At 46.7% G+C, this 14,176-nt stretch overlaps 1 protein-coding gene across 1 annotated transcript; it reads left to right on the plus strand.

Annotated features, from left to right (window-relative positions):
* Positions 1 to 13: 13 nt before the first annotated feature.
* zuc (Mitochondrial cardiolipin hydrolase zuc) lies at positions 14 to 13,948 on the plus strand. The gene is made up of 4 exons (XM_037430772.2): positions 14 to 214; positions 464 to 758; positions 1,559 to 1,675; positions 11,916 to 13,948. Exons 1-4 carry the CDS (start codon positions 80 to 82, stop codon positions 12,053 to 12,055), a joined length of 687 nt encoding a protein of 228 aa, XP_037286669.2. The 5' UTR covers positions 14 to 79; the 3' UTR covers positions 12,056 to 13,948.
* Positions 13,949 to 14,176: the final 228 nt, after the last annotated feature.

The raw sequence follows: 14,176 nt of genomic DNA on the forward strand, positions 1-14,176 counted from the left end.
ACATGTGTTTGAATCACGACCTCCTCTTGTTTGAATCGCTTCAGCGGCTGCTACAGAGCGTGTATTTGTTTGCCGCAAGATGCGAGTGGCGGACGTGCTTGCCGTCGCCTTTGGCGTTTCGGTGCTCACTGAGGTAGCCTACTTTATTTATATCAAGGTGACGGCCAAGAAGAAGCGGCGCTTGAGCAAGAAGGCAGCTGCCTTCGGCAACCAGGTGAGGAACGATCACGAGGCCCGTAAAATACATGGGTCGAATTTGATTGTATTGTTGTGAAGGCTGCAATGGTGTCGTTACTGAGGGGCTGGTTGTGGCGGTACGCCTAGACTGTCGTTTAGCAGTGTCGAGCGTTGTCGTAGCAAGTGCTTTCAGTAACGTGGCTTGACTCTTGTGGCGGCCTTTGTGACCTAGCCTGCTGTTCGGTAGTGCCACTTGTAGTCACGGCAACTGCTGTGTGCCTTGCAGGTTATCTTTTTTCCGGATCGTGGCGTAGCGTGCCCCAAAGCGACGCACGATGATTCCGACACGTGCGGCAACCCGCAGTGCTGCTTCCTGCACGGCCGCACCTCGCTCCGCACGCTGGTTCACACGCTCACGTCGGCCGAGCGTACGCTCGACGTGTGTGTTTACATGATCACCTGCGACACCCTGGGCGACGCCATCATCGGCACGCACCAACGCGGCCGCGCCGTCCGAGTCATCACCGAGGCGGAGGGATCCGACACGCCGGGCTCCCAAATCGGCCGGCTGCGCGAAGCCGGTACTGAAGGCATTTATTCTTCACTAATCGTTAGCGGAGAACCCTGGGTGTCCATCTTGAGTGCGCGCTCTCTAATATTGACAATTCCTTACCAACTGGCCCAGCTGCCTGCTTGGTTGTATTTTTAATGATCTTTAAATACTGCATCTACACGTATGCTATTGTTCTAAGATCTAGAGCAAAAAAGAAATACTCATTGATGAGAAACTCAAGTTTTTTCTCAATTGATCCTAAAAATGACTCACTTACTAGCCCAACGATTTGCACTTCTATGGAATATGTTCGGGGTTTTTTTTTTTTTTTCAAGAATAGATAACTTTGCGTATGATGTCATGGTTGTGGCATCATAACGTATTACTTCACCAACATGGTGGCCTTGATGACATAGAGGCAGCATGATCCACATCGCACTTGACCTGCTTCGATGTGGCAACAATGGGGCCAGAATTTTATTGGCCTCTGTCCGTTAATAAGGAAACAACTTGCAAGTGATATGGTGACATCAATGCATGAAGTCACAAACCTTTCGTGTGCTATGCACTGCACCAACATGGCGGTTTCAGTAATTTCAGTGCAAGCAATATCTCGGTACAATGCCTGCCTCGAAAGTCTGTGCAGTACACTTACAGACAAACGCTTTCACAAATTTACAAAATACACCCACTCATGCATAGTGGAGGTGGTAGAGAGGATTCATTATGACCATGGTGTTTTAAGAGACTATGGTCATGTTTCAGTGCTCTCCGAACAGGTGGTCGCTTTTTTGTTTGACAATGAGCCTAATTGGCGTTCACACACAGGCATACCCGTGCGGGTCAACAACCATTCATCGTTCTTGATGCACCACAAGTTTGCACTGGTCGACCGGGAGCTGCTCATCAGTGGCTCGTTCAACTGGACTCGCCAGGCCATCACAGGTGCGTGTCCTGATGTCACACTCCTTTGCCACCTTACGAAGTCGTACCTGCAATGTTTATTAACTTGCATGTTAGCCTAGTGGTTATGGTGCCTGACTACATCGACGTGGTATTCACTTGTAGAGCACTAGGGGCTGGAGTCGCCATTTTGAAGGTCCACAAACATGCTGCATCTAAGATCCGTAAGGCAACTTGGATGACTAGAGACATTCAGAACACCACCTGCATGCCGACACACAGACGGCGTGCAGTAGGAACGTACCTACAAGATGGTGTTGCCACCTTGTGGATCCAGGCTCAGTGCATACCCCCTATATTTTAGTGCATGTTCAATAGGCCTCAGAAAATTGAAATTTCCAGAGCCCTCTGATATGGTGTCTCCCACAATCATGGTGGCTTTGAGATGTAAAACCCCTACAATTGTTATTGAATTTCTCAGAATATTTACCAGTTTTGGCTCATTCTATATTGTGTCAAATTTTACTCAGACAAGTGGCATTCACTAAAGAAATAACTCACTGGTGCTGAACGATAGGACAGCAAATCCATAGAAGTCTTTTGATGAGTAGTAGTAGAAGTAGTAAACATTTATTTAGAAAAAAAAAACAGAGGTTGCCTCTTGTGGGTCAGCCTCCCCGCAGTACTAGGTGGAGTCCCTAGTCGGGGACCCCATTGGTCGTGGCCGCCGTTCTGGCATGCTGGGCGATGGCTCGTTGGGCCGCAAGGTCCTGACAATCGAGCAGGGTCGCCTTCCAGTCCTCTCTTGTTGGATTTGGGTTCAGGGGTAAAGTAGGATTGAGCTGGCATGCCCATACCATGTGGTAGGTGTCAGCCACCTCCGCACAGTAGTGGCAGAGGCCGGAGAAGGAAGAGTCAAAGTGTTTAAGCACTTCCGGGCACAGTAAGGTATTGGTAAATGGCCGGTGAAGAATTCTCTCGTCTGCCTTCTTGAGTCCTTTGCAGGGCGGAGCAAAACGGCGGTGTGAGTCCCGGTAATGGGTAATTATCTCTCTATAAATTAGGAGAGGAGCGTTTTCTTTTGGAACACAGGAGTCATCGGTGGGCGAGGCAATGGCCCGGAGAATGAGTGCGCGGGCGGCGGCGTGCGCCGCCTCATTGCCTACGACGCCCTGATGGCCAGGAGTCTAGATTATTGAACGCGGAGAGGGGTAACCTACTCGCGGACAAGATTTAAGAATTTAGGCAGCTAGGGGTGTGATCTATTCCAGTTGAAAATTTCAGCAAGCTCCTCTGGAGTCTGATAATATAATTTGAGAACTGTCGTGTGATATAACGACAGCTATGGCCACCTCTTCAGCATGGGTAGCATTGGTTGCGCGGAACGACAGACCATCCACCTGCCTGTCTTGGTGGACCACGGCGGCCGCATAGCAACCCCCGCGGTAAGGGCCGGCGATGTCCGTCTGAAATACGTCTTGCTTAGAGCCGAATTGGCGCCGGAGAGCAAGAGCCCGCTCCTTTCAACGGCCAGCGTGCGACTCACGTGACATATTGGTGGGAAGGGGTCGAACATGAATCGCGTAGTTCCAGTGTTCGGGTACTCGTACCCGCTCCTCTGTGTGGAATTCATGCCGAATGTGTAGGTGATCTAGGAGTCGTCTGCCTGACGGGGTCTGCGCCAGACGCGTGTATTGATTTGATAGGTGAGCCTCCTGGAGCTCCCGATAGGTGTTTACCACTTCCAATGCAAGAAGTTTTGCATTGAAAGTAGTGATCAGGAGATCTGGGGCTCTCTTCACAATTTTGCGAAGGGTGACCTTCAAGGAATCTTCCTCAAGCTTCCGTAAATTCAGGTACGGAGTCGCATACAAGATGCGACTAGTGACAAAAAGCATGTGCGAGACGAAGCGCATCCTTGCTTTTGAGACCTTCCCGCTTGTTGGAGACTCGGTGGACCATGCGGCCCACCTGTTCTCCAAACTTACGCAGCTTGTGAACTGTTGTTTCGACCCTGCAGTGTTTGTGAATGTGGAGTCTAAGGACACGGATCTCCTGTGCCTCATTAATAGGTACACTATGCAGGGAAAGGTTAATGGACGAAGTGCACTTCACCGATGGCCGAATGTGCACGAATTCAGACTTCTGTGGGGAACACTGGAGGCTGCAGTAAGCCGCATATTCGTCCACTATATGAGCTGCGGTTTGCAGGCTGTCCTCCATGCTGCCCAGGCATCCCTCTCTGGCCCACAGAGTGATGTCGTCGGCATAAAACGCATGCTTTACCCCGTCGACAGCAGCCAAGCGGGCCGGGAGCTGTGCCATAGCTAAGTTGAACAGCAGAGGCGACAACACAGCGCCCTGTGGTGTGCCTCGCGTGCCCAGGGGATAGGGGCTGTATTCCTGATCTTGGATGCGAATGTACACAGCTCTGTCAGTAAGAAAGTTTCGGATGTAGTTGAAGGTGCGCTCGCCGCAGTTGGTGGCACTTAGGCGAGCTAAGATGACTTCGTGCTTGACGTTATCGAAGGCTCCTTTAAGGTCAAGCGCTAGAATGATCTTATCATTGTGGGGGTGTTCTACGTGATTAAGTACTTCGTGGTGTAGTTCTAGGAGTATGTCCTGCGAAGATTTCTTGGGCCTGAAGTTATACATAGAATCGGGGAAAATGTGGCGCTCTTCCAAGAAGAGAGAGACATGATCCCTGACCATAGTTTTCATTAGCTTCCTCGCTCAAGAAGTAAGAGAAATGGGTCTGAGATTCTCAGTGTTGATCGGTTTTCCTGCCTTTGGAATAAAGGTTACTAGAGATGTTTTCCAGTCTATGGGAAGGGGCATTTTTCTGAACTAGATTGTATTAATATAGTCGAGAAGCGACTGGTGCGCTGCATCGGGTAGATTTGCCAGCATTTTAACGGTAATTTTGTCTCGTCCGGAAGCCATACCTCGCTTCATTTTGGCTAGAGCGGTGCGAAAGTCATTTAACTGAAAAGGAGCATCCAGTGCCGAGTTCTCTTTGCCTGCATAGCGATATGCAGAGCCTTGCGTGTCCTGCTGAGTGCTAAGATATTGGTCCCGTAGTGATAGGGCTAGTTGTGTTGTGGAGCCGTGGAAATCGTGAAAGGCTCAGTGCAGTTGTTTTTGCTATTCACCTCGCATTTGAGTGAGATCAATCAGACTGCGGAAGAGTTTTCATGTATTGCGACTGAACATTTGCCTGCTGGCAGTGTTACAGCAATCTACCTAATTTGAGTCGGTGAGCTGGGCAACGTACTCGGCCGCCTTCTGGGTGAGATCCAGTATCCTCATGCAGAGTTTGCAGTTGTGTTTTTGTCGGCGCCAACTCTTTGTGAGGCTGCGACGGGCTTCCCAAACATGGAGGAGATGGTTATCTACATCCGGACGACTATCAGTGAGTTGTATTTTGGTCTTGTGTTTTTTTAGTGTTTCGAGCGCAGAGTGAGCCTACTGGGAATAACCGATCTCCAGGATGGGAGAGTCGGGTAAGGACTACCGGAAGGCTTCCCAGTTTGGTAGGTGAGCCTGTGCGATGGGGCGTTGTAGGGGTCGTGTAGAAAATGTAGTGTTGAGAATGCAGTGGTCACTATTCAGGGTTTCCTCGGTATTGAACCAGTCTGCGTGTCTGACGTTTTTCGTGAATGTTAGGTCGGGGCAGGTGTCCCGGCTGACAGTTACCTACACGAGTTGGTTGCGCAGGGTCTGTTTGAAGAGTCATGCCCAGCTTGGAAGTTAGCTCCGCAAGTTTCCTTTCACGCGCCTCTTCCTTGCGATAGCCCCAAAGCCTGCTAGGGGCGTTGAAGTCACCTACTATTAAAAGGGGGTCATGCCTGGCGAGCTTCAGTGCCCTGCTGAAGATGTCAGTGAATGTGATGTTTAGGAGATTAGGTTTGCAATAAATATTGAGGATGTGCACTGGGAGGTCGATTCTGCGCAGGGGAAGAACCGTGACCATAGTATTGTATTGAAATTTCGAGGTCAACCTCTTGCGTATTTAAGGTTTTATGTACAAGAAGGCTAGTGAATGAATCCCGTTGAAAAGTGTTATAACCTAAGAGGCGCACGGCATTGCCGGGCTCTTGAAGGGCAATGATGGCACACAGGTCCTCAAATGTTTCAAGATAGAGGTGGAAATGGCCCGTTTGGCCCTATCTTTGAAGCCTCTAGAGTTCCATTGAATTAAAGAGAGTAACTGAGGTTTTTGGTGTGGCGACGTGGAACAGTTAAAATGAGTCGCCAAATTGAGAATTTGGATTCTATAGGGATAGGGAATAGGGATTCTACTCCTACTTCGGCGCCCTGTGCAAGTGGGAGCTCGCAGTCCTCAGAGGTTTCAGCGAGGTCGATGGCATGTGAAAACTTAAAGGGACGATTAACATCCTTCAGAGGATTAGCCCTTCGGCTTTGAGGGTTTACGCCATGGAGCCAAGTTTTAGGCCCGTATTCACAAACGCTCCTTTACTCAAGGGCTCCCCTCGACTTGACGAAGTCAAGGTGGAGCGTGCTCCTCCACTCAAGGGGCCGCTGCGTTTCATGAACGCTCCTCCACACTTCCTTCGCCAAGGGAGGCCTTGGAAATGCTCCCTTCACTTGAGTGAACTGCATGCGCCGAGAAAAGCGGCTGACAACGAGAGTATTCGCAATTGTGGTTAAGAATTGCCTATCTATGTACATTAAGAGAACGCCTTTTCTAGATATTCTTTTTTCTAAATTGACATTACAGCAAAATACGTGCATTTAGAGTGGTAGTGTTGTTTCCCTAAGCCTTGTGCTGATAGAGTTAGCGAAACCCTCCTTCAAGTCTGGCAACAGTCGAACCCAGGCAGCTGAACGAACAGCTGATGGCATTTCGTCTGCTGCTGAACGTGTCTACCTGCTTAGTTTATTTTGTCTTGTATGCGTCTATTAATTGCAGTTTATATTTACGGTAGTGTTTGTATGTGTGTCGTTTGAGAGCCTACTTTCGCCGGGGTGACTAACAAACTACGTGAGTGATGACAGAAAGCGCAATAGATGGTTTGTTGCTTTGTTTACTTTCGCTTTACTGAGAGCCTTCTGATCACTAATGTATAACGCGGTGGAATGAGTCTTTTTTACTATATATCACAGTATGTTGGCATGCTTTTAGCATTCACCACTGCATTATGTGTAAGGAATACTCATACGTAAATTCCTTCTCGCTACAGGAGTACGTGCACAGTTCCTAAATCAGGGGCCTGTGCAATGTTTATTTTCTCATTTACTGCGAATTTCATTGGGCGCTTTCAAGTTTCCTCTGCGTATAATAGGAAATTTGAAAGACATTGCTCACAACTGATATTCAAGGTTATACCAGGGTAGCGTTAAAAACTAGGCATGTTATACTCGTGGCTGAGCGTTCGAATTAGACTGCTACGCAAGTTAAGAAAAGCGATCGTGTGCCTTTCTTTCACTATTGGCGAAAAATACATTTTAAAGTTGTTTTCTTCATTTAGTTACATATATAGTCGGTTAACAGGGACTGGTGTGTGTGTGTGTGTCAACTTTAACATTTTAAACTTCCAAGGAATAAGTTATTGTTTTTGCATTGTTTTTCTATTTGCCCTGCATTTGTGGATGCGTCTAATTTGACAGATTCGCATAGAAGTAACCTTTAAATTTGTGTAGCTTCCGTCTCCAATTTCACACAGCGGCAACGTCTTAAATTTTTTTTCCCGTCTCCTTCATCTGCATGCTCAGAAGCACAATCGTTAGTGCATGAATGACCTTCGCACTAATGTTTTGGATTTTAATTGCAATATAACTACTGGAAATATCTGTTGAAAAGGATCGTGGTGTCTGTGCTGCATTCCAAAGCCCCGGCACAAGATAAATTATAGGGGATGTTTTATTTTTTTGGAAATCATAAAATTGAAGCCGCGTCTGACTTTTGGTGCTGTTCTGTTTTAAAAACTATCCTGTGGGTTCTCTCAACCTTCGAGAAAGTGTCAAGAGCAGCGTATATTATTCTGCTGATTTATTGAAGACCAGTGCAACAAAGCGGTGAAAAATGCTCAAGAGTATTGCAGTCATCGCGGATACATCTGGTCAGAACCCTGTAAATAAAATATCCGCTATTGCTGCATCATTAGCAAGTCTACCAGTTAGAACCTCAGTTCCGTGGAAGAGGAGTGGTGCTGCTTTATATAAAACAAGTTTAATTTTCCTAGAACTGCTTTCCTGTAGAATCGGAGAAGTGGTTTTTGCAGTCCTGTCTCATTATGAAAAGACAAACACGACGATAATTATGTATTGATAAATGAACAAAACAGAAGTTGTGAATGGCAAATGGACCTTTATTACATGTGGCTGATGAGGAGCAACAGCGCAAATATAAGAATGCAAATGAAAAGTGTTCATCAATCAAACATATGCAACCTACACACTGTAAAGATAAAGTATGAGCTCGGAGGACATCATAAATAAGATTAAGGAAGTAGACACCATAGCGCGCCTAATGCAGTGTAGCTGCACGCATTCACTGCTGTTTTTGTGCTTTTGTATACAGTCGTGCAAACTCTGCAATGCATTGATAATACGGCAGATTCTAGGAGGCCTTTTCTCTGTGTTCTGTCGGCAGCTGGTCCCCTGCACAATAGAGGCAAGAGATAATATTAGAAAAACGTAATAGCTTGAATACAAAAGCCGCATTTTTCTTTAATTCTAGCTGTGCACACATTCATTAGTATGTCTCGTGTTCAAGAACAGACATGGTTGAAGTATTGAGCTTTGACTATTTTGACACATGTTTGGCTCAGGCACTTGGGCAGCCGACCAGGCATATGGGTATATAATTTCAATATCTAATTGCACGAATCAGTGCCATAGCCAGCAATTCTTCTTCGGGTGGTAGGAATGGGGTTAAATTAAAAAAAAACAATCTCATTATGTATCTGCTGTATTTATATTTCATATGTTTGCCTTTTCATACGACACTCGACGCACGTTTGCGTACATGTACGTTTCACAGAGCATGATCATCTGCTTGATCCCCTAAATGTGTACTTGGTCGTTCATTGGTATTGTGAGCTGCATAGACACTGTATAAAGAAGCTATGTTTCACGCGTAGTAGCTACAGCAGCACACTCATCGCGCCCAATGTATTGTGTTGTGCTTTTCCTAAACTGTCTTTAATAGTAATCTCACCGAAGCAGGAAAAAAATTAAAAAAACACAGGAGAACTTACCTTCTCATTGGTACAGATGGTCGTCTAACGGAGGTGTGCTTCGTCGTAAATTTCGGCTAGGGCAGCAAAGGTTCACCGGAGAGGAAGCCACTCTAAAGTACGGTGAACCCAGCGCATCAAAAGTTTGCTATGCCGCTTGCTTGTCAAGCTTTCACACCACGCTTGAACTGATGCGGTGTGCGAGCTTCATCAAATCACTTCAAAGCACTGGAATCCGCAGTAAGTCGTGGAGCACTCGCACGAGGAGTATACGCTCACCCGGAGGCAGGTAATCCACTGGCTCATGCACGGAACGCAACACATCACGGCACTGGTGAGTGCTCCTCTTGACACCACACCCGCTTGTCCCGGCGCCACAGTAGCCGTTGCTGAACCGTTCGAAGACAGCTCCGTAGTAAACGCGCACCGTCATTGTCGAAAGAACGCGGCGGTGTCAGCCAAATTAATCGATCAACGCCGTCAAAGCGAGACGGGCTCCGCCATGGACGCGATGCTGGCGCAAATATTTCACTCGAGAGACGATTCAAGGTAGCTCAATCGCTTCCTTGACAATCTCGAGGAAACGCTCAAGATTTTCTCAAGTGAAGGGCGGTTTGTGAATGGGAAAACGCCACTTAAGGAGCGTTTCGAGTGAAGGGTCGAGTGGAGGAGCGTTTGTGAATACGGGCCTTAATGTTACTTGTCACCTGTTGGGTAACAGTGTTGGAAAGAGTTTCTAGGCTTTTGCTTATGGCGGTGAGTTGTGTCATTAAAGCAGTCATAGTACTTTCAATAGCCTGAAATCGCTCTTCAGTGTTAGAAGGGTCCGAGACTGAAGGAATCGTGCACATGGCCATCGGTTCTGGAGCAGGAATGGTAATATTGGGGGAAAGTGACGCAGGGGGTACTGGTGGACTACCTGCTTTCAAGGCGGCAATTTTGGCTTGAAGCTGCACGTTCTGTGCCCGCAGCGCAGCAAGCTCTTGTTTGAGCTCGAGGAATTCGGGGGAGGGGGTGGGGAAGTATGAGGAGGAGGAGGCAGCCCTCACCCCATTGCCTACCTGAGAAAGCTGTTTTCTTACTCGACCGCTTACGGGCGCGGGCATCAGTCAGAGGTGGAAAGTCTCAGATTGGAGCACGGGAGCACCCTGGTCAGGTGTCTTGGATGACGTTTGCTGTGACGGTGTCCTAGGTGGAGGTGGTCCTTGTTGACCGGTCCCTCCAGTAGCAGGGTTCTTCGTGGCTTGGTTGGTAGCTCTCGGCTGACGTACTTCTGGCACGACGCCAGATGTCTTGGGCGTTGACCACTGCTTCGACGAGCCCCGACTGCCATGATGCCCGCCCAATTGCTGCAGGCGGCTAAACCTTGCTTTGCAGGCCTGGGATCCGGTTAGGTGTCCCTCACCACTCACCAGGCACGATGGCTTACACTTGTGCGGTGCCATCTCCTCCTCAGAAGCACCCACAACTTGACCACAATGGCCGCAGTGTTGGTCGTTCAGGTGGGGACACAGCTCTACCCGGTGGCCCACCGTGCTACAGCGGTAGCAGGCTGGAATGGTGCGTTTGTATTTGCGTACTGGTGTCACAACGCTGTTGTAGTACACAAAACATGGCACACGGCGGCCTTCGAAAGTTATAAGGGCCACCGAAGTCTTGCAAGCTTTCTGATGAAAGCGATGCTTCCACCATGCCAATGGATCTTTGCTTTCAAGGAGGCGGAGGTCTCCTGCTCGTGCATCGTAATGATGCCACGGCACAGTTCCCCTCTGATCTTGGCATGGCCAATCATTGATAGGGGACCTTGTGATGTTTCGAGTGAGAATTCTCGTGAGAGAAGGTTCGCAGAGTTGATGTCTTCGGTTTTGACAACAATGATATTTTGCTCCCACATGGGCCACACACTGATAGAGTCACCTGAGGCAGCGTTCACGTATGAGGTCAGCTTGGCACCTAGTTCACCTGGTTGAGAAGTAGCTTTGAGATCCACCGTGACATGAGGCTTCAGCACGATGGTGAAGTCTTCTGCAACAATGCGGGGCATTGCGGAAGTCCACCATGGTGAAGAGTCCCTTATCCACGATATCCGTTGGTGGAACGGAGTTTTCGGGCACTGGGGTAGAAATTTCTTTCCACGCCAACATCGTGGGATCATATCCTTGGAGAGAGGTGGCCGCCATCTGTGGCTGCGGCCACAGAGAAGTTCCGACGCAGTCAGCGTTCGGTGCAAAGCTCGGTCGAGCGAGCGTAGCTCCCATGAGCTCAAAACAACAAGTAAACATAAAATGCCCCGAAATTGGCCCGCCTGGATGAGAGGTGTCTTTTGGTGCAGAACGATGTTACGAAGAAGATAGGGTCAATCTTGATGAAGTGTGAAGCAGGGTTCTGCTGGTTCTCAAGAAAAGAGCGGGAGCCGATGCGACGCGCAAAGAGCGGGAGCCGATGCGACGCGCAAAGAGCGGGAGCCGATGCGACGCGTATCCGCTCTCGTTGCGCGCTCGTAAAATTCCCATTTTTTGATGAGAAAAGTACACGAGAGCGTTATACTTGAAGCAACTTTGCGCAGTGTTCTGAGACATTACTATAGCAAGTGGCATAGGCAACATTAAGTACATTTAAAGGCTCTTCTATATAAAATGCAAATGATGTCGATTCTCAGTCTTCAAGTTGGCTTTGTGTAAAAGCAGAGTGGTAAACATAAGTGACATATGTATCTTAAGCATCTCCCAAATGTGTACCCACGATAAGCTTTGAAAAAAATTACTGAAAGCCCTCTCTCCCCCATTTTTATTATTTCCAGACGAGCATTACAGATTTGACATTCACGGCAAGAATGCAGTTACTTGCTACGCTACTTTCGGGCTGCAAAAATGCATTGCCTGTCATGGAACACATGTGTCGCACTGCTAAACTCAAAAACTGAGCTAATTTTTCTCAAAGCAGCCATATTTTGATGGGTACAAAATGCAAAAACACTTGGGTGCTTCAATCTAGGTGTTCCTGAAAGAACCCCAGGTGGTCAAAATTTTTCCCTTCAAAAATCCATCTTTATGTATTATTTTTCTACGGTTCTTCCACAGGCAACCATGAGAATCTAATCATGACAAGCGAGCCGGACCTCGTGGATTCGTACACGCGCGAGTTCACTCGGCTGTGGGAGCTGTTCAAGCCACGGCCTGTACAGAACAACGAAGGGCACCACAACGCGGATGTGTGGTGACCCAGAGTGCCCGCATAGACCTCAAGAACGTGCTGCACCCACTGGCCAAAGTTGGCGCTGCCTGATGGCCTAGGCGTGCGCACGCTGTCACGCAAGCAGCATTAATCATTTGTATATAGCACATATGTGTATCATAGTATCTCATGTTAAGGCAGACGACCATTGTTACGTGTCTCATTTGGCCACTTATGGAATGTTATAAACCAGTTGCCACTGCGATCTCATGTTAATTATGTCATACCAATAAAGTTGTTTCCATCCATATGTTAACGATTTGTGCAGCTAGTCGCCCCTGCACTTCGATTATGATCGCATTAATGCAGGGCCTATTCTTGATCTGATCAGCAGAAAGTGTGTATCACCTGAACGCGTGGCCGCTTGTAGAAGAGCAGTCCGAGTCCTAAACGTGGAACACGTTATTACTTCATCCTATTACAAAACAGACATGTTTGCATGATCTTCGACTACATGTTTTGCAACTTGTTACTGAAGCTGTGGTGGAGTAAGACTTGTTTTATCATCCGTCTGGCCGATTGGCTACATGCTCAAAATTAGCCAGTCGATTGTACTGCAAATGCGTATTTTGTAAACTAAATATCTGCCAGTTCAAGCAGACTGTGCAAATATTGTTATTTTAGTTATGACTGAATTGTGTATTTCAGAACATTAGTTTGAGACCCTCATGGGCACATTTCTTGTAATGTACTAAGTGCTTGTTGAAAGAAAAAGTGTCACTGAATGTTTACATTAAACCTTGACCCATGTGTGCCATATGTTGAACGTCTTTTGCAAGAGTTGTCCTTTAGTCACAAAAAAAATGTTTTACTTTTTGGAGTCACTTTCGTTGCATTAGTATTTTAATGCTGTTGAACATTTTTGACAACTCTGCTACACCACCACTTTTAACAATGTCATGTGTGAATGTCCAAAATCAAGTATGACACTACATACAAAATGCAATGATAACTTAAGTCTTAAGTATACATATATTACTATTTCTTTTAATTCAGGGTACAGGTAATAAGTTTTCAAATACAGGCATTTTTAAAATGTACGATACTGTGTGCATCTAACCTGCCCGGAACTTCACTGAAAAGTGCTTTTGATGCTTCCTTATGCAAAATGTGAGAGCAGCTGTACATATCTTTTAATTTGGTGATTTATATTCAAGTGAAGAATTCAGGAGAGGCATGTATGTATGGACAGCTGTGTGTAGTACAATGCGTTAATTTTTGTGCACGTGCCAGGGGATTTTTCGCTGTGCTCGTTAGCATGGCTATGATAAAATACAAGGGGCAATGCGTACACTAAGAACGGGTGCTTAACGCAGCGCAGTAGACTCAATAATTCAAGCTCTACAAAGCAAGATTTTGGTCCGAATTGTAAAGGCATAGAGCTTAGTGCTATGTATTGGGAAAAGCGGGGATGGCCAGAGTTCATTCCTGTTATCGTGTTTGTTTTATTTTTATGCTCATGGTTGCCACCTGTTCCACAAGTCTGAGTGGATTCTTTGCTTTATTTTATTTACTCTTTCGAAAATATGAATGCCAATATTCAGCTAGGGAAAGAAGGGCACCTGACATTTCTGGTATGACGAAACAAAAGGCATGAATTAACGGAATGAAACATCTAGTGCGGTTTGAATTGAGCAGCTCTTAGATATGCTAGAAACAGAGCTGTCGAACCAGAAATTGAAACTTCCTCTGAATTCACCACGAGTATGGGATATCACTTTTTCGTTATCGCGAGTTTGCAGCTTTTATTCAGAAGCGTCAACTCATGCGGGCTCAGTGAATGCACTTGTGGCAGCTTTTGGCTTTACAGTACTCAAGGTCTGATCGTATTTTGCAAATATGCAATAGTGTACAAATAAATTATGTGTATGACACAGTATTTTCGTGTTTGCTGGTCACTCATTTTACCCCATAGTCATTGGATGTTAGTGGTGCTGAAACAAATGCTTGCAGAAATGGTAAATGGTATAACCTAACTTGGCAAAATTTGTACATTAAAAACGAAACATAAGTGATAATGCAGCAAACACAGGCTGGCAGTTTATTAAATAAATCGCTTTTATCTTGCCTGCTAAGTCCTCTGCTGATTGCCGGTTTTTTCTTCAGC

This window comes from Rhipicephalus microplus, chromosome 7 (genome assembly GCF_043290135.1).
Source record: "Rhipicephalus microplus isolate Deutch F79 chromosome 7, USDA_Rmic, whole genome shotgun sequence".
NCBI lineage: Eukaryota > Metazoa > Arthropoda > Arachnida > Ixodida > Ixodidae > Rhipicephalus > Rhipicephalus microplus.